Source organism: Gopherus evgoodei, chromosome 10 (assembly GCF_007399415.2).
Source record: "Gopherus evgoodei ecotype Sinaloan lineage chromosome 10, rGopEvg1_v1.p, whole genome shotgun sequence".
Lineage (NCBI taxonomy): Eukaryota > Metazoa > Chordata > Testudines > Testudinidae > Gopherus > Gopherus evgoodei.
This window is the reverse complement of record NC_044331.1, coordinates 42,058,356-42,079,452: the sequence shown is the minus strand read 5'-3', so window position 1 is coordinate 42,079,452 and position 21,097 is coordinate 42,058,356. Positions and strand designations below refer to the sequence as shown.

The following is a 21,097-nucleotide window of genomic DNA, read 5'->3' as shown; positions in this document are numbered from 1 at the left end:
TAAAGGTAAGACATTTTATTTTACATACAAAAAGGATGCAAATGCGAGCCCTGCCCCCCAAAAGGGGAAGGGGAGTAATTAAAGATCACATTTGTTGTGTTTCTCCTGATACCCCAGTAATGGGCAAATCAGAAAGCGAAACCAACAGTAAGCAGGACCCATTTTCTTGATGGAAAGGAGCTCCCCCTGGAGGGGTCTTCCCCATGGTATAAGCCCTTATCCTGGTTGAACCATTTCAAACACATTTTAAATTGACATTCATGTTAAAAAATACTACAAGTTCCATGTTCACAGCTGAGCTTTGAGACCAGTGCCTGAAATATGAATAAAACATTGCATTACATATTTAAAACAAAAGATAAAAAACTCAAGGCATTTTAAACAAGAATCAGACATCCACACAATATTTAAAAAATGATTTCCACAGCTGATTTTCATGTATTTTACAGTAAAAAAGTTGCAATTAACATCCCCTCAAAAGTACAAAGGGCTAAATTAAAGAAATAGACAAAATAAATTATAGCTGGTAAAGTTTCCAGTGGGAATTAATCACTTGACAGTAGTTTTCATTTGGGGGTTTGTGGTGTATTTGGTATAATCTACATGTTCCCAGAGGATACTCTTCTCTCTGTCTGATAATTACAAATAAGACTTTATCAGGACCAGCTTGCTGTTCTAATTGGGAAGAGAGAACTTGTCACTTGTTTTCTTCCAAGAACACTTGGAAAAATCAAGGTTCTCAGAGTTGCTTGAACTGTGCAGCTAGAGTGATACAGATGGGGAACGAGCATCTACTGTGAAGATCATTTTCCTGAGACACTCCCTAAAGGATTAGACGTCTTTTAAAGCCTTTTCCTGCCTGTATTCCTCCTGGCTTGGCTTGCACCTGTGATTTGGGCAGGGCAAAGACAACACAGAGAACTGTCCCTGTTCTGGGTGGTTTCTCCCTACTCTGGGGGATCAGAACCTGGCCCTTGCTTCAATTGGTATGAATTCAGTGAGGTCCCAAGGCTCTGATCTCTTGCCCTGGAAATACTTGTGATGTACTAAAGAGCATGTTGAGACTGCCCCAGAAAGGTGGGGAGAGGAGTGAGAAAAGAAAAAAATCTTGGTCAGAGAGTCTGAAGTTTCTTTAAAATATGAAGTTTGGTCAATCAAACTAGAAACCCACAGAGAAGTGTTCACTTATTTCAGACTCTGAAGCCCAGCTTTACACACATCTTTACACAAATACTGGAGAGGGGTTCCTTTTGGATGTAGGGAATACATTTTTCATGTTCTCTATTCAAATAGATCTGAATCAGTATATATCACCTATTATTGTACAACTATTAAGCCCGAGAAACAAATTCTGCTGTAGTCAGTTACCTGGAAATGTAACTGAAAACACCCAACACTTTAAAACCACACAGTCACTCAAGTACAGTAAGAGATCTAGGGCACGGTACCGCCAAACACTGTGCAAATTGCAAGTATCCTGCAGAGGGGAATGTTCACCTAGAAGTTGGTAACTGAAACTTCACTTACAAACCAACCCTTGACAAAGAGATGGAGCTGGCAGCTGTCACCCGCATTCAAGGCCTGCAAGCAGGTCAGAAAGACTTTCCCCGGAATGTCAGTGGTATTGTAGAAAGCAAAGTTTCCCCATTTATATGCCTTTAGCACTCTCTCTCTCACACTCAGATATGCTGGTTTGCAGGGGAGCACAGGATGGCAGCTATGGCTGTATGGACACCGTTTTTGGACATTCAGCTCCCTCTGGGGATTTAAACAGCACTCCCTCTGAAACACAATCTGAAATAACAAGCACTACCAAGGAAGGGCTCAGCTCAGCTCAGTCTCCAGCTTGCTCTCTATTTACAGATGCCATGCAACAAGCTCAGGAACCCAGACATGTTACTCATGTCAGAATCCTGGGTCAAAACGGAATACTATGAAGTTACTGCTTGCTAATTGGTTACTGGAAACAATCAAACCACAAAAGAAGAGATGGCCTCATATAGATGTTTTAAAGAGCCAGGAGAAGGCCATTTTGAGGTTTCTTTTCCTTCTCAAAGAGCACGAGTGTTCCTGGGAGCAGTGGTTCTGGAAACTATCAGATACAGTTCATGCTAAAAGAGTGATTACTTTGAAGGCTGTGATCAAGTAGGAGTGAGGTTTCCAGCTAAACAGCCCCGGGCATTAAGCAGTTACTAACATTGAGAATCATCACAGACAGAATGCTATGTGAGCTTTTTCTGTCTAAGTATATTGAAAGCTACTTTTAGAAGATGCTTCTTTTGGCTAATAAGGAGCAGCTGCTTTAATGCATTTTTTCCAGCTGTACTGAGAATAAATAAGCAATTGCTATTTGCATGCTGGAAACCTCTTGATCATGGCAGTTCAGCAGATTAGTTGACTCATTTCAACTACCCAAGCATTGCTTACTAGATATCTGGTTCACAAGCACCTGTCCTCCACTTTACACACAACAGAGCAGCTAAATTATGGACAATGAGGAAGACAATGCTCAACATGAGTGCAAGTAATTTCCACCCTCCCTCATGAGCTGGGGTTTCACAATGTTGCACACAACCTGCTGATGTTATGTTCTGCTTAGATTCTGATGTGGACTGAGCATAACTCCAGAGTTCAGCTAAAGCAAGAGCTGCTGCTGAATTTTCAGTTGCTGTAGTGGCACAGCCTTTCTGTAGTGTACTGGCCAGGAGGCAGGAGTAGGTCATGCTCTTGCCATTTGGGGAAGACAAATTTGATGTTTTGCCACACTGTAGTTGACATACAAAAGGACTACTGATTATGCTGCACGTGGTTAGCACATTTCTGATTAGTTCACATCCATTTGTGTTCAAACAATAGACCCCAAAGTCACCAGTGAAGTGCCTGCTTTCTTTTATCAGGGAAGTGGGACAGGGGAAGTGTGCAGAGAAGAGGGTTAGTTCCAGCATTCCTTAGCTAAGCTATATAAGGCTGGACTGTTCATGGCTTTAAAGAAAGAAAAAGCATTTCAAAAGCTCCCATACTGTACATGATCCCCTCAAAGAGGGTTTCAGAGCTTCTTTAATACAGGAGGGAAGGGTTACCAAGAGAGCTGAGATTGAAGCAGAGAAAACATCTGTAAGTGTTCTCAGGAAGGGGTAATAATTACATCTATACATGGAGTTCAATACAGCAGTGCAATATTTTATTGAAAACCTCACTTGAGACCTCAGGAGACTGCAATGGAACACTGGTGGGTCCCTGCTGCAGGGGAGTCACGTCTGGAAATCCAGCTGCAGTATTAGGCCATGCGAAGGAAGCATAGGACAGCCAGATGATGCTCCCGCTCAGCAGCTCCACCGTCCAGCTGTGATCTGAGATTCTCTCCTCTCATCTTCTTTGAAGAATGCAGGTATATACCAACTAATACATTAGCTTCCAGGGGGGAGGAGAGGCATGGAATTAATGTAGGTGGGTTTAATGCTCTAATCCCTACCATAAGACGGGCCCGCTCAATCTGGTTTTTATCACCAGTCACTTCTTGAACCTCCTCGGTTAAATAGTCTCCTTAGAATAAGATTTACTGTTTACCCGCTTTTTACATCCTTTGCCCTTCTGAAGAGTCTAACGTATGACTATAGTGCAAGAGGGCTTGGTATAAGTGAGCATTACCAGCATGCCTTGGGGAGAGACGTTCCCTCCCCTACATATACATTATCATAGGATTAAAAGAAAACTAACTCCCCAGAGCAAAGCAGTAGTGGGGGCATGAAATGGCTTTCAAACTGACCCTCTTAAAAACAAGGAAAATTTTCTACCAATCAAATACATTCACTTGCTTAAAAATATTTAAGAACAAAAAAAATGCAGAAACGCTCCCCTCCCACACATACTTTGCAAACTACAAGCTACTCCCTGATTGGAAAGAGTTAGGAATGACTGAACAATGTCAGGAAATGCAGAAGGAACTGAGTTTCTCCTCTGAGTTTTGGTAACAGGCACTTAATGGGGTTTAGGAGGGCAGCAATGCATGTGCCTCAGGGCTCAGTACAATCTGGAGAGCTGGGAGCATACAACTGCTTTCTCCCCACAAATTCCTGCACCTCCCTCCCCCTAAGATGCCGAACCATGGTTTCCTATGGTGAGAGTCTGAGGAAATGCTCATTTTAAACAGCCTGACTTCTTAGAAAGTCAACAGGAGTGGAAGAGTTCAGGAAGAGGCAGAGCGGCAAAACTAAGCGATTAAATGTCCCCTGCCCTCCTCTCCTTGGGAGAAAGAAAAGGGGTTAGGGAGTCCAAGCAGCCACACTCATGGGGAATGGAAAGTCCTTTCCTTGTGCACCCCACTTGTTACACTTAACGGAAAACATCTTGCAGAATTAAAATGGTGGGTTTACAAATCTCTTGGTGGGTTAGTGAATGAAGAGCAAGCCAGCCTGCAGCTTAACTTCACCCCAGTGGTGGAGAGAGGAAAGAGCAGCAAAACCCTTGGCTATATCTGCTTTCTTTCCATTTGAATAAGGCATTAAGATCCCAGCAGAAAATGGCTAGCAGCTGAGAAACACCCCAAAGGGATTCTCCGAGAGAGCAGAAAAAGGGGCTGAGTTTCACACTACAAATCCTAACCACTGAACTGCAGCAGAGGGCTCGCCTGCCTTCCTGCTGCTCTGCCTGAAGGGGGAGGGAGCCTCTGCCCACCCTTGAAACATAAACACTCCTTCCTTGTGTCTTCCCAGCACTCCCATCGCTTCCCTTTCAGTGCATGCCACTACACGCACTCAGAGGCAGCTGGAAGAGATGGTATATTAAAGCCTCCATACTCTGCCTCTGTAGGGAATTCAAGCACTGGGGTCGGAGAGCCCTAGCTACATGACAACTACCGCCCCTGAAATGAGGGGTCTAATCCCACGCTGATGTGATAAGCAAACAGGCAAAGCAGGAGGAACCAATTCCTAACCTCCACAAAAAAGCTTCTTTAGCTCTTGTAAACTTTTGCCACACTCACCCCAAACAATTTCCCCCAGGAGTAACCACAGCTGCCTCCTCAGAGCTCAGCAATCCCGACTCTGGGATATGAGAGTTCATGTGCAAAGTGCCCTAAGTCTTTGCTAAATAATGGTTTGGCTCAAGAATGGTGTGTTAAAAAGACCTTTGCTCCCACTTCAGGGAGAACTGCATGGTGTGTGCTCCAGGCCCCACAGAGAGCTCTGCGCCTGTACTCAGGCCTAGGCAGCTTGCAGAGCGCTCCTGAAGCCTACACAAGGACTGATTTGAGCAGCCTATCTGGCCACCTGCAGATGCAGTCACTGTAAGACAGTTAAGTGTCCACTCCTTGCTGGGGTAGCTTTGCGCTCTCTAACACTTCCATTGTAGAGCATTCAGTAAATTGAAAGAAAAGGTGCATACTCCATAATCAACTTCCCAGAAACCATCTGAGAAGTTAGAAGGCCACCCTGCCATACAAAATATCTACAGTTTGGGAAACATTAGGTTTCCAATTATGTAATCCACATCTATTTGTCTACCCAGAGAAAATTCCTCCAGCTCAGCAAGGCTGATGCCTCTCCCTGCTCCAACAGAAAGCTATGCCTTCCAACTCCAGGCTGGTTATGTCAGGCACCAAGTAGGAAACCATGGTAGGGACATTCACTGGCAGCTACAAAGGATGATTCAAAATTCAAGTAGGTTTCTCTCAGCGCATGACCCACAATGGGTGATAGGAACCCCAGACTAGCTTTAGGGTTTTCTGGATGTTGCAAGCAAACCCTCTGGTTAAGGACATTCTTTGCACCCCTCCACATTCCAAGCTGAATGTCTGTCTGTGCCAGCATCACTTGTCCATGCAAAAATCTACAGACACAATATGCATCTGTAATGCTAAAAAATAATAAAAAGTGCAACAATGTCAGTTTCTTTAAAACAATCCGCACTGCTCTGTTACAGTTGGAGAAGTGAGCGAACAAGGAAGCCAGAGAACCCAAGGGACTGGAACAGTAGATTGCAAGTCTCACGCTACAGCATAACTGTTCCCGAGGAAGCCTGTGTCCCACTGCTGTACCTGGCCAGGCTGGCAGTACAGGCTGACACTGAAAGGGACTGCAGGGAGAAATTGCCTCATACCCGCCAGGCGCTTCTCCCACATGTCTTTCCTGCCCAGACAATCACCTATCGCCCTCCCCTTAGCCAAAGAAGCCTCCCAGGGGCATTTCCATTGGGGAGGGAGGAGGATGGATGGGCAGAGAGTGTGTGAGGGGGAGTAAAGTGAGCAGGAAACAAAGCATAATTCTCAGGTTTGAGTGAATGATGCCTTCTGCCGTAAACAATGGGAAGGAGGGTCAGCCAGCCAGTCCACCTGGCAACCTGAGCCAGCTGCAGTCCTGATCCCAAAAAGAGCTTCAGGCTTGGAGCGAATGAGTAGACCATGGAGCAGATCCACCCCAGAGCGGTTTGTTTTGGAACGATTTTCTTCTCTCTTTTTTGGTTTAAAATGTCACTTGTTTCTCTTTCTCCTATGTCGCCTCCTCCCCCTAGAGAGAAGCTCCTTTCAGTAAGACATGGCAGGAGCTGCAGGTGGAGTTCCCACAAGTCTCCAGGAGGCACCGGTCATTTGTGACGCTGCACAGTCTTCTTCCTTTTCCTCTTAAAGAAGCAGCAGCACCTGGAGCACAAAGAGCACAGCAGGTCAGTAGAGTGGACTAGACCCTCCAGCAGCCTCCCCCACCCCCGACTTCCATGAACTGCACAGGGTGGGCTTCTTCCCTTCCTTCAGAGTACATGCAATGGGATCTCAACAAGTCCAGCACTAAGGACAAAACAGACCTACCAATACCTCCTCCAATAGGAGGAAAGTCCACGAGGCCAACAGCAGACCAGTCTAGCCCACAATAGAAGGGGCAGCAGTACAGTGCTCAGACAAGGGCCAATGGATCACCATAAAGGCAGGTGGCCAGGTGCTTTCACACACTGGGATTTGCTCTTATGGAAGAGGAAGTTCAACTGATCATTATTATTTATGTTTTGCTGATGACCGAAGGCCATGCTCAGTATCAGGAACTGGCTGTGCCAGATGCTGTATGAAGCTAAGGTCCTTGCCCCAAGGAACTTAATTGGGAACAAGGAAATAAGGCACAATAGCCAACAGGGGAGGCAGATGAAGTCTTGCAGCAGAACAGGGATCTCCAGTTGCTGGGAGTGCAGGAAACAGGTGAGAGACACTAACAGGCTGTTTCCCTCTGCCCAAAACTATTAATCAACTGTGCCCTAAAAGGTGCTGAAATGGTTTGAATCAGGCCTGACTAAATATTTTCAGTCACATGATGTGCTGTGTTTCTAAACTGCTCATGGTAAGCTGAAAAGGACTAGTTCTGAAAAGGTCTGATTGGGGGCCAGCTTCCTTTACTGAACCCTTGACTGATGGTAAGTTTCAGTTTAAAGACCAATAGTTTAGTCTGCAAATATACAACCCCTGCTTCTTCCCTGATCTGGGGCGGGGAAGGCTATCAGTGCACAGTGAACAGGGAGGCTAAAAGACAGCGTAATGGAGATCGAGGTGGTGTGAAATAAACATCCTTCAGAGCTGATCCTCGAAAGATGCAGGTTTTGTTTGTGGGATATACTAAAATGAGTCACCCAGTCTGTTAGCTCCAGCTGGTTCCTCAGGAATTACATGGCATTTAAAGACAACTCTGTATTCAGGTTCTAGTGTCAGGAACATCTGCATGGAAAGACTTTTGTACTTTGCAAGTTCACCTGCTGCTGTGCTGCTTATCCTCTTCCCCATGACTCACAACTATTTCCTCAGTGACCAGTTGTGATATTAGGGTTATGGCCTTTGAGGAGGGAGGAGAAGAATAAGGAACAGGTGGAGAGGTATGCAAAAATCCTGTTTTCATGCCAGTACTTCTAACAAGTACACAGGAGCAAAGACATTGAGAAGCTATGCCACAGAACGGCAGCAACATCTGCAGGCAGACTCATTTTCTGTTGGGTCAGCGGCGGCTCTAAACAAGTTTTTAATATGGGTATTTATCTGAGAGCTGAAATATACACTACTGCCCCGAAGAGTGCATGCCCTCTCCTGTCTCAGCCCAATTACAAGTGATTGAAAATGAGGGATAACTACTTAATCGTCTTAGTAAGCACACTTACTGCTAGTGAGAGGTGCTAGACTGGCAGCCCAGGACAGCGATACCCTCCATATAGCCATGAGCAGATACAGAAATGGCAACAAGAAGGCAAGTGTACATACACCATGCCCGCCTATGCATCTCAGCCCCAGCCAGCAGCAATCACCTCTAAGGGTGATGGGCAGTTGAGTCTCCATGGCTTACCCTTAGCTTCCCTCCAGAGATTTCCTACAGGCAGAGCCAGCTCCAGGGTTTTTGCTGCCCCAAGCGGGGCAGTGGGGGGAAAAAAGTGCACGATCGTGATCAGCGGCAGCCCCAATGCGTTGCTTTCTTCTTTGGCGGCAATTCGGTGGCAGGTCCTTCCCTCCAAGAGGAACCCGCCGCTGAATTGCTGCTGAAGAACCCGACGTGCCACCCCTTCCTCTTGGCTACCCCAAGCACCTGCTTGCTGAGCTGGTGCCTGGAGCTGGCCCTGTCTACAGGAGGGTCTGTTATGGAGGTAGGGGTGGTGAATACGTGACATGAATACCCTGTCACTAGCAAATGGATCATTTCACATAGGCCCTGGATAACCATCAGATGGTAATGACTTTGGACACTATCACACTAAGATGGTTTTGGATGAGAGACCTAGAGGTTCATAACTGGGATGGCCAGAAGGGACATCTCATCTGATCTCCTGCATAACACAGGCTAGAGAATTTCCACCAATGTCCTGAGCCACCCATATGCCCTCACTCATTTTAACCACCCAGTAGCACTCTGTTTTCCTCCCACAGTAACCACCTTCCTTCAGGACTCAGGCACCAGTAAAAGGAGAAGGGAACTGTCATGGGGAGAAACAGGACAGGAGTATGTCTGAGGGATTACCAAACACACATATCTGATCAGGGAAGGAGAACCAGGGCCAAGATTCACTCACTGCCCCAGATTTCAAGGGCCTGACTGATTTCTAGCTCTTTCTTTCCCTGGAAATTCCTTTGCTCTCTTTTGGCCCCCACTGTTCAGACAGAGGGCGCCATTGCTCAGTTTGGAAGGGTTCAGGAAAGGAAGTCCTGAGAGCTGTTAACACAGGCAGAGGCAGAAACAACAAAATAAAAGAGTAAGACAGGCTGACAATTATACAGAACGTGACCTTTGTGCGTGCAGACAATGTCTAAGAACAGCCCCAGAGTACGACACACAGAGAAGCCAAAGAGATGCCAGAGATACTGGAGGCAGTGCCAGTGGAGAGGAGGGCAAAGAAGGACCAGTCTGCCACCATGCAGGGACATTCTTCACCACACATGGGGCCGTGAGGTTTCAACTCCCTACATTCTACTCCTGTCTCTGTAGCTGAACATGGGCTCCCTCAAAACCCACTGTGAGGCAAGATGAATGAGTGGACAGAGTCTGGAACTCCTGGATTTTATCCTTGGCTCTGCCACTGATCTTCAGTATTATCTAAGACAACTCACTTCACTTCTGCGCCTCAATTTCCCCATCTGCAAAACCAGGGGTTCATGTACTCCTCAAAGGGGTGTCCTGAGGATTACAGTTTAGCTAGTGCTTGGAAAGCACTCCGTACTATAAAAGTGCTGAGTGTTACTACTTAGGGTCCCCACTGGAACTCAAGGGTAATAGTGATAAAGGGGAAGAGCATAACACCAACAGCAGGCTCAGAAAGCAGCCACTCCAGCCTGTGTGCCCTCTTTGATGAAAACCCCGGTCTTTCTCCCTCAGTCCTTGAGCTGCAGAAACTTTCTTGAAGGCAGCCACCTAGTCCCCACCAACCTGGAGCAAGATCAGGGGTTCTCAGCCTGTGGGCCATGATCACTCTGCCCTTCTCAGATTGCCAAATGAGAGGAAGGTCCCAGCTAAGAGGCAGGAGATCACACTATGGAAGAGGTTGAGGACCGTGGCTCTTGACCACCACATCTGCTGATGGGAACCCTGCCCTGCTCACTTTCATATAAGCAAGTCTTCCATGGAAGGAGCCACAAGCACACTGTTCCCAGGAGACTGGCATGGTGTACACAGCTTTCCATGCAGAACCATCTGTTGTGAGGAATTCCCTGAGAGATTTTTCAGCCTGGTCCGGACTCTGCCCAACTCCTTTAGACATTATCTGCTCATACTCTTGCATGTTTGGTGAATACATTAAGCTGAACAGACAAAGGATGAGAAATTTTTTTTTAGCTTTCAATGGATCAGTCCAAATATTAGTTCAATTGGTTGGCCTACCGCGGCCTCCTCTCACACACACACGCCCATCCTGCATGTGTTCCCCACCCTTGTATTTGCAATAACTGCACTGGGTTGGATTTCTAACTTGTGCAGCTATTAGACAGTTTTGGTTGGTTTGATTTTGCCAATCCCAGTCTAGTCTGGTCCGCTCCCCCTTGCCCGGGGACTGGAGAGAGGGACTCACCACAAGTTGAGCATTTTCAGGCAGCTACAGAAAGTGTGTAGAGAGAAAAACACAGAAAGGAAGAAAGAGCAATTAGTTCACAGAGGTGGGATGAAAGCATGTCACTGCGAGCCATGCAAACATGCAGTGCAGATTGGCAGACACATATGCCTTGCCCACCCACCCTCTCTATTCCCTATTCCACCTGAGGACCCACTGCTCATTGCAAGAGGTACCCTGACAAATCACTGCTCAGAAGTAGGATGTGTTTTCACTGTCCTGTGGCCTGGGACAAACATACCAGGACGTTAGAGTGTCAACAAGGAGTATGCCATCAGGGAAGTCTGTGGCTGGCCCACCAGGAAGGGGATCCAAACCACAGACTGTCAGACAAGGGCTGTGTGCAGGTGGCTTATGGCATGGATGAGATGCCATGTTGATCACAGCTGCTGGGGAGGGGGAGTCCCTTCATTCACTTACACCACCAGCACAAGCGGAGTCTGCAGCATTTGTGCTGGCTCTCCCTGCCTGCCCACAGATGCAGGGAGGTGAGACACGGCTCCACTTTTCCCAATACACTACCTCAAAAACTGGCAGGGAGCCAGGCAATCCAGCTAGCCCTGGCCCTCCCTCTGAGTGGTCCACCTTACTACAGAGCAGTAGCATCAGGCTAACTGGTTGCCTGTGTCCACAAGACCTCCAGCCTCCTGACATACTCAAATAACTGAAGGGAGGACAAGTTTGGACTTGTGTGATAGAGACACTTTGCAAGCAAAGACGAGGGGACATCTTGTTTATTAACAGGAACCCAGTAGTCTACACAGGGTAATCATGACTAGATCAGCCAGTACAAGACAGTCCCCACTGGAATGTCACATGATCACCAAAAGGAGACTCAAACCACAAACTTAGGGACTGGAAAGGGGAAACTGACTCCTAACCATTGTCCCTCCTCACAGTAAAGCAAATAACTGCTGATGCCAAGACAGGCTAATAGGTTATATTGATTATTTGTACTGTGGTGGCACCAAGGAGCCCCAGTGATGGCCCAGGCCCCCACTGTGCTAGGCACTGTACAGACACAGAACAAAAAGACAGTCCCTGTCCCAGAGGAACTCTTGCTGATCCTTTCTTACATCTGGCCATAAGCTGGGGTGGGGCAAGTAGCATAGCTTGGGGGGGGGGGGAGAGCGGCCGCTCCCCCACTGAGCACAAGTGGCACCTTTTCAATTTCTTGGTACCTTTTACTCACCCGGGGGAGTGATTTAAAAAAAAGGCACCACCTGCTGCAGTGTTTTAATTTTACTCACCTGGCGGCACTCCGGGTCTTCAGCGGCGGGACCTTCAGTGCCACTGAAGACACTCTGAGTGAGTGAAGGGTCTGCCGCCGAAGACTCAGAGCACCGCTGGGCGAGTAAAAGTGCTGCAGTGGGTGGCCCCCCTTTTTTTTTTTTAAATTGCTCCCCCTGTTCCCTTCACCTGGCTATGCCACTGGTGGGGCCCAAACTGTGCACAACTGAGGGCTGTGTTGGCAAATTATCAGGAGGCTGAAGGCCACATCTATGAAATTTGCATAACTGGACTGCAGCCACTGTGCTCTACTAGAGGTGCAGCCCACAGAGTACACGTCCCAGCAAACAATGCAGCACAGTCATTCCGATCAAGACAGCTAGGACCTGTAGTCCCTGTTAGCTGCACTGTCCATATTGGGCAGTGGCCAACACCACAAGCTGCCTTTTTGTAGCTGCCCAGCTTACAGGAGGCACACAGCCCCTCAGCTCTTGCATCCCCTGGCTGGGAAGGGAACACAAAGATGTTACTAGGGCTCCTCGCTGCAAGATGATTATTGTAGCTCACTTCCCACATGGGTCAATGGTGAGATACGCACCGTGGAAGTGATTTCCAAGGGGCACAGGAATGGATGATGACAAAGAGCCACTCACTCTCAGGGATAGCAGGGGTGAGACTGGTGCTCACCGTTGATGCCAGCTTGACAGACACTTTGCACCTCAAGCCTTTCTGACCCAGGACTGGCAGTTTCTTATCCTCCTTCACTCCATTTCCAGCAAAAGACTCCCCACCCCGAAAGACCAAGAAACACAATGCCTGCCAAGCAATAAGAATTCCACTGAGCCACATTGTGGCCCAGATCAGAGATGACTGTGCCCGCCAGTAGTGGGAGGCAGAGTGAGGGCAGTGTTACCGAGTATTCTCAGTCCATGGAAGCATGCTAAGTACATGCCAAGCAGCAAATCTAGGGGGCATTTGACCAGGGGTGAAAGTAAATTAAAGGACTTACAGGTACTCTGGAGTCCTGAGGAGGGGGCAGGGCCTCACTGGAAGAGGCGGGGCCTTTAACACCAGGTGCTTTAAATCAGGATTTAAAGGGCCCGGGACTAGGGCTGTGGTAGCAGCAGCTGGGAGCCCCAGGCCCTTTAAATCACCCCTGAGCTACCAGCTGCAGAGGGGGCTGGGAGCCCCAGGGGTGATTTAAAGGGCCCGGGGCTTCAGCTGCTGCTATCGCAGTGGAGCCCCAGGCCTTTTAAATCACCATGAGAGGGGGCCCCAACCTCTGGCGGAGCTTTAAAGGGCCCGGAGCTCCGCTGCAGCAGGGCTCTGGCGGCAGTTTAAAGGGCCCGGGGCTTCAGGCACTGCTGGGAGCTCCAGATCCTTTAAACTGCTGCCAGGAGAAGCTGATCTGTCTCAGTACGGTGCACTGGCTCTTGCTGGCACACTGTACTGGGGCGTACCAGCCTACTTTCACCTCTGCATGTGACCCTGCATGTTCCCCGTCACCTCTGGCCCAGATCATGGAGCAATTCCCGGCACATGAGCCGGTTCAAAGGCAGCCTTCGAACCATTCAGCACTCTGTGGGGGAAGTCAGTTTTCTCAAGCCATGACTGAGCCTTCAACCCCCTGCCAGTGACAGTGGGGTTCAAAGCCCTTCCTGGTTCAGAGGAGGGGGCAGGAGCTGGGCTGCTGCTCATGTGGACAACAGGCTCCACGTCTTAGCTCCTGTTTAACAAAGATCATGCAAAGTGCCACCCAGTGGTTCCGGAGGGCAGCACACATGCAAGAGAAGCACAATGGCCAAGTCAGCAATCCCGCCCCTCCGCCCCATATCCTGAGAAGCTATGGACAAACATCCTGCTACCCCACGCTGGCGGGCCCGAAGGGAGATTTAGCAGCCTCACAGGCAGAAGGGCTAGTTACAGTTTCAGCCTCTTTCAGCACCTACTGGACTGGATTAGGGAAGATTCACGGCAAAAGCCCTGCCAGGGCTATTTTCAGACCACTCTGCCTACATGGCCCCTAGGTCTCCCAGGCAGGAATACAATGTTGCTAGATTGACAATTCCTTCACTGACCCAGGGCTGAGCTGTTTCTGTGCCCACAGCAGGAGCAAAGGAGACACCTCCAACTCAGAGAAGATGCACCAGGAGTCACATACTTGATTTTCCAATTATTGTTTACCATCATCTCGTTTGCAACGCATGCTCTAGCCAAAAGTTACATTCTCCAGGCATCACAGAGAAAAGAGGCAGCAGCAACACACAGGTACCATGCAAAAAGCAGCGATATTCAAGGAAAAGATATGGATACAAGCATCAAATATTTAAACAGGTAAAAATCTCACTTCTTTTAAATACAGAGAATTTAAAACATCAGTGAAGACACTATTTGTAAAGCAAACATACTTAGCTTCCTCCACCACTTCCACCTCGGCCTGTGCTGTGATTGGTGCATTGGAGTGTGCCCCTGTTGGGTCGTCAACATTCAGTTCTCCATTAGTTGAACTGACCACCTGAAACACAAAACAAAAGCAGCTAGGAATGAAGTCTCTTGGCAGGGTTAGTCAGCAGCTCACAATTGAGTGATAGGCCTGTCCTGACAATGGATACTGTAGGAAGAACATGTAAAACCTACAGCATGAGTATAAGGCACTTTCTACTGTTGATGCCTTCCTCCCGGCCACGGTATACCCTCCTAGAAGTCTGTAAAATTCAATGAGACGTCCCACAGCAGTGACTGAGTGCCGAAGTAGGCCTGTTCTCTACAATCCATTCTCCACAGTGCTTGTTTTAATGGATCAAATGATGGGACTTCCACCACTTCCCTTGGGAGGCTGTGCCACAATCTGTCTCTTATATTCAAACTAATTTTTCTTTGTTTCATCCTATGACTCCTACTTCCGCCCTTGTAACATCTGGTTCCTTAGCACTTGGATACAAACTGACAGAGGCACCACTTGAATATGGTCCACTAGTAGCCTGAGTGTCAGTAACTCCTCTGCCCTAGTCACTGCCCCTGATGGCAGAGGCACTGATTTGGGAACACACTCTACCTCATTTTCCTCAGAGGAGTGAATTATTTTGCTTTAAAAAAATAATTTTCTTGTGGCAAGGTATGCACTTGAACCCTAATTTACATTTCCCTCAATATAACTCACATCACTGGCTGCTCAACCATTGTCACCATTGACGGTTTTAAAACACCCCGTTCTCCAGCTCCTAAGAGTCCAAGATAGTGTAGCCAGGAGAACAAGGAGGAGGTTTTGAGAAACTCAGTCACCATACTACAGCAGCTGCAACTATGATGACAATGACTATGGAACAGGTTCACTGAAGACCAGACTGTAGCTACTCTGGTTGGCCCTCTACACTCATCTGGAAAGCACCAGGCACTCTTGAGTACTACTGAAAACCTTTACAACTGCAGATTCTTGAAGTGACTGCACATCCTGGCCAAGTGGTGAATGATGTATGGTTGCTCCCACTCCTATTACCCTGTCAGAAGGCAAAGACAAAGTACCATGCATACCACTTGCTATTATCCCACATTTAGGAAGAGCTAGAGATCGAGGTTGTAATGGTGATAACTAAGTCTGGGAAGCAGTATGGCCTACGCTGCTGTCAGATGTCAGGACTCATGGTGTTACCAGGTACTCCTTGTTGGGCTAGGATGACCTGAGCTCCAGAGACACTGGAGGGGGGAAAGAGGGAAGCAAAGTTGTAGAAGTTCTTAAAGATGGCTTGTTATTTATTTTATCCATATAGATAACCATTTCCCTGTAAGTTCTCCATGTTGTGTGTGCCCCAAGTGTCCTTTTTCTCTCTGGGAAATGTTTATAGGGTGGCTGGCCCCACCCAGCCTTTCCCCAAATACTTCCAAATTCAGTACCTTTCCCAAGTGTTGCTTCTCCTCAGATGCTGACCCTGGTGCTGTTTATGCCTTCTCTAATGTTGCCTCTTCTGCAGCTACTCTGGAATGAGCTGATTTATGTAGGGCCTCAGCCACCCCCGTGCCCCAGAAGATTTTGCTAAGGTTTAGTAGTTAATTGAAGCCAGCAGGGCCATCCCCTAGTTGTAATTTCTAGGGGCATATCTACATTACAAACTTTTGCTGATGCAAGAGACATTGACATAAAGCCACCACAGTTAGCATATTGCTTGTGCAGGTGCATACTTGGCACCTTGTGTTGTCACAACGTGTATTCACCAGGAGTGAATGCATCCGACGAAGAGCACATGCATGCATATGCATCCGACGAAGTGGGTATTCACCCACGAAAGCTCATGCTCCAAAACATCTGTTAGTCTATAAGGTGCCACAGGATTCTCTGCTGCTTCACTAGGAGTGCTTGTGTCAAAGCACAGTGCGGTGTACCATGTGATGCAGTATTCCACTGTGCAACTCATCACCTTCCAGTGCACAGTCTTTTTGGAAGTTTTGGCAATGCATGGTGGGCCAGAAATGAGTTGCGTAGTGGTGACTGGGAGCAAGGGGTCAAGTTCCCATCATGCAACTTTCTCCACCCCAAAATGTCACCTCTATCTCTTAATTTTTGCATCTATTTTGAAAATCCCATGAACCCACGTCTGACTCATCCCTGTCTGCCATCTGTGAGAGAAGCATGCAGCTTGCACAGCTCTGTACTCTTGCCATGAGTGTTGCAAGCACAGGACATACTGATCCTTCAGTATTTGCAGATGCAAGAAGAGCCATGGGAAACACGATGATTTCCTAGAGGTCAGATTGCTGTGGGACACAGTGAGAACCAATTCAAGATTGTTGGTGCTGCTCAAGGAGCAGCTGCAAACAGTGGAATACTGCTTCTGGGACCAAGAACTGGGCACTGGCTGGTGGAATCACATGTAATGCAGGCTTGGGATGAAGGCTGCAGAACTCTCGGATGTGCAAGGATCTATGTGCCAAACCTGCCCCACCCCTCCAGCGCAGACACACTGAAATGAAAGCTACACTGACAGTGGAGAAGTGAGTGACGATAGCACTGTGGAAACCTGCAATACTGGATTGCTACTGGTCAGTGGGAAATCATTTTGGAGCTGGAAAACCCACTGTGGGGGCCATTTTCATGCAAATGTGCAGGCCCATTAATAATCTCCTGTTATCATAGAAATGTAGAACTGGAAGGGACCTTGAAAGGTCATTGAGTCCAGTCCCCTGCCTTCACAGCAGGACCAAGTACCATCCCTGACAGATTATTTTGGCTCAGATCCCTAAATAGCCCCCTCAAGGATTGAACTCACAACCCTGGGTTTAACAGGCCAATGCTCAAACCACTGAGCTCTCTCTCTCCCCTGTGTCTCTCAGCAATGTGCAGGATACAGTGGATGGTGTTGCAGCAAAGGGGTTCCTGAACTGCAGTAGGGATGTGTATAAACTCTCTTTTTTGGCACCTGACCACCCTCCCACAGAGCACATTAACAGACAGGGCTGTTTTTCTATGGTTATGCAGGCGTTGGTGGATCCCCGGGGACCCTTTACCCTGCTGGTGAGTCAGGGAAATGCAAGACACTTGCATCTTCAGGAACACAGAGCTGTTCAGAAAGCTACAAGTAGGGACTTTCTTTTCTGACAAGCAGATTACCATTGGCAATATTGAAATGCCAGCAGCGATCCTGGCAGGGCCGGCTCTAGGCACCAGCGTTCCAAGCATGTGCTTGGGGCGGCACTTTTCAAGGGGTGGCATTTTGGTTTTTTTTTTTTTTTGCACTTCTGCAGCATAAGACCTGGAACTGGCCCTGGATCCTGGGGGATCCAACCTACCTCTTACTCCCCTGGCTCAAGAAGCTGTACACTGGCCACCTGGACAGCACCAAGGAAAGATTCAACTATTGGCTCAGCAGGTGCCGAGTGACAGTTGAATGCACTTTTGGTAGACTGAAAGGAGGATGGCATGGTTTACTAAAAAGACTGGATCTGAGAAAAATATCCCAATGGCTATAGCTGCCTGTTGTGTCCTGCACAATATCTGTGAGACAAAAGGGAAAAGTTGCCGCTGGGGTGGAGGTGGAGCAGCTGTCTGCTGAGTTTGAACAGCCTAATGCAAGGGTTATCATAACAGTTCAGTGTGCAGCTACATGGCTCAGGGAGGCTTTGAAAGAGCACTTTAGCAGCAAGCCACAGTTATGGTGGACTGTGCATTACTTAGGCCTGAAGTTTGGGGCCTCTTAGGAATTGTGTGGTGCTTGGTGCACACCTATGAACAGAACACTGACAAAGCACTGATTACTGCTGTGATGCTTGCTGTACATTTATTATTTATGATTATTTAAGCATAATTTATGATTATTACGGTGTTTGTCACTGACCCTGTGAGTTGTGTCACAGTGTAAAAGTAAGTGGACACCTTTGATACCACCAGTCATTCTGCAACGTATGTTGGGAACTAATAAAGATGAATTATTTTCCAAACAATAGAGTTTTATTGAGTAACAAACGCACTTCAAAACTTCTGTGCACGTTAAAACCAAATAAATAAATTTAGTAAGATTTTAATGTAACAGAATTTAACAAAAGGAAAGGAACATTTATGTCCAATTTAGTTACACTTACACACACACACAAACCATCTGTGGCTCTGACAGGTCAGTGTATTTGAAGCTTCGTCATCTTTACTGTCCCCTGGTGTGCCATAGTAGGGGTAGGGATACGGTCCCTGATGCCATGTGAAATATTGTGGGGGTATAGGGAGATACTATACTGGAGTTCTCCATGGACTGCAAAGGGAGGCAAACCTGGGACTGTTGAAACTATAGATTCACAGGCGCCTGGATTATCTGTGTTTGCAGCAGAAGCACCATTATAAACTGGTGCAACTGCCTCTGACTCCCAGGCCTTTCTCCTGTCAGCTCTTTCCTTCTCCAGGCTGTCTGCAGTATTCACCCTCCAGGTCCTCTGCTGACAGCCTGGTGGAGCACTGACTTGCAGGATCTTGCCGAACATGTCATCCAAGTCCTCTGCTTTCTCCTCCTTATCTGACTCAGGCATTCTGCGAGTGTGGAGGGGAGCCCCTGAAGGCTGCAATGGCAGCAGCTACAGATAAAACACAGAGGTTCCAAAAACAATGAGGAGTCCTTGTGGCACCTTAGAGACTAAAGAATTTATTTGGGCATAAGCTTTTGTGGGCTAAAACCCACTTCATCAGATGCATGGAATGAAAAACACAGAAAGTAGTATAAATATTACAGTACCTGAAAAGATGGGAGCTGCCTTACCAAGTGGGGTGTCAATGCTAACGAGGCTAATTCAGTTAAGGTGGAAGTGGTCTATTCTCAACAGTTGACAAGAAGGGGTGACTCTCAAGGGAAGGAAAATTACTTTTATAGTGCTAATGAGGCGAATACAATCAAGGTGGATGTCACTCATTTTCAACACTTCCAAAGTCACAACAAAAAGTGAAAGTTAAGATACAGAACTCCCTTCCTGTGCATGCCTGATGTTTTAAACAAGACACGCTTATTGACACCTCTGCTTCGGAATGCTTGTGCACAGCGCCATGCACAGATCTTGCCATGGTGACTATGGCCTGCCAGGGGTAAGGGAAATGAGGAAGGAATTGCTCGGTTGCATGAAATGACGAGTAACAGGACACTGGCACTGAATACTGGCACCTTTTCCACAGGCAGTGGTGATTTTAGCTGATCTCACTCCTGAGGGTAACAAAGGTGCAGAGAACACAGCTGCCGCTGGTGTCCTGAAGCTGCCCCAGCCTGTGTACTGCTAACCTGTGCACTGCAATGGTGTCTGCTGAAGTTATCGTTGACTGGTGTGGGAAACCGTCTTACTGTGGAGGAAGAAATAAGGCTGCCATCCCTAGAAAACTGCTGGAGAGGATTGCAGAGGACCTCCATGAAAGTTTCATTGAAATCTCTTAGGAGGATTCAAGGGACATCCCTAGACACAAACTGCACTGCATGGTCCCCTGCCTAACTGTACAAAGGAATGAAAAGCAGATAACGGTACCTGGCTTATAATTGTTCTGTTGCCTCTTCTAATACCAGTAAATTAATGAAAAGTCAATAGCTGTGTCCTGCTAATTTGGGGGTTCCAGCAAAGTAATCAGAAATAAATTTACACACTTTTCCTTTCCCTTCATTGGGCTTGCCCCTGCTTGACTGCCAGGACTGGCTGGACTACAGTGGAGTCTGAAACAGGTCACGGCATAACTAGATGCCTCAGCCGCATGTCCCCCATCCTCCTCCTGTCCTCGCTGTTCACATCAGGGGCCTGTGACTCGGGCTCCTCAGAAGAATCCATGGTGGCGTGTGGGGTGGCGGTGGGGTTTCTGTCAAGTATAGCATTATGTTCTTTGTAAATGTGGCAAGTCTGTGGCTTAGCTCTGGATCAAAGGCATCCCTGACCTTCTGATATGCCTGCTGCTTCTCCTTTGCTTTCACATGGCACTGCTGCTGATCCCTGTTATATTCCTTCTCCTGCATTCCTCGTGCAATCTGCTCAGAGACGTCCATGTTTCTACAGCTGGTCCCTAGCTGTGCGTGCAAAGCCTCTTCTTCCCACAGACCCAAGAGATCCAATATCTCCTCTCTACTTCAAGCCAGAGCATGTCTGGAGCACGTAGCCAGCATGGTCAGCTGCACACAACAGTGGAGAGCTGCTAGGTGTGCCTGCCAAGCTGGATAATCAGGAAAAGGCATTTTAAAAATCTGCAGCTTTAAAGGGTGGTGTGGGGGGGGTTCTGATCTCCATGACTCCTGGGCAGTGAAGTTCACAATTGTGCCCAGAGCAGTCAGTGCCGGACATTGTGGAATAGCTGCTAGAGGACACTTAGGGTTGACACAGATAATGCAACATCTACATTCAAGCTATGACAACCTCAATACGTCAACTATGGCTCAACACTGCTTAGAGAGGTGGTGTTACTATGCTGGCGTAAAGGGAAGCCTACATCGGTGAGAGACAAATTTAAGTGTCAACTAGGTTGATGCAAGGTGGCTTATGTCAACCTAACTATATAGCATAGATAGGCCTAGGGCAGTTAAACTTTCTGCAGGTGCTTTTCCATTAAACCTAACTTCTCAGAGGGCTGGAGTTTTCTCTTCATTTTTTACCCAGTAACAATTTACTATGTCACATATGGCAAATTCCTTCCAGGAAAAACAGCTACTGTTCAAAAACCGATCCCGAGAAGACCCAGAGATAGCCAGGCATCAGCTGAGGAACTCTTTAGGTGGCCATGATAAAGGAATGAGACTAGCTGCTTCCATAAATGATGCTCATGGACACAGCAGAGCAGTTCTGATTTCTACTAACAGGTAATGTAGAATCACAGGGTTAGAAG

At 47.5% G+C, this 21,097-nt stretch overlaps 1 protein-coding gene across 7 annotated transcripts in view; it reads right to left on the bottom strand.

Annotated features, from left to right (window-relative positions):
* Nucleotides 1-21,097, bottom strand: part of CSNK1G1 (casein kinase 1 gamma 1) — a 320,905-nt gene continuing 299,808 nt past the window's right edge. For 5 of the 7 annotated variants that reach the window (XM_030578653.1, XM_030578658.1, XM_030578666.1 and 2 more), the window contains 2 exons: nucleotides 14,190-14,296; nucleotides 1-6,634 (listed from right to left, as the gene is read on the bottom strand). In XM_030578653.1, the coding sequence (XP_030434513.1) occupies nucleotides 6,580-6,634; nucleotides 14,190-14,296 (162 nt within the window). In that variant the 3' untranslated portion in view covers nucleotides 1-6,579. Of the gene's footprint in view, nucleotides 6,635-10,493; nucleotides 10,537-14,189; nucleotides 14,297-21,097 lie in introns of those variants that run through there. The other 2 variants (XM_030578655.1, XM_030578656.1) reach the window with 2 other exon arrangements.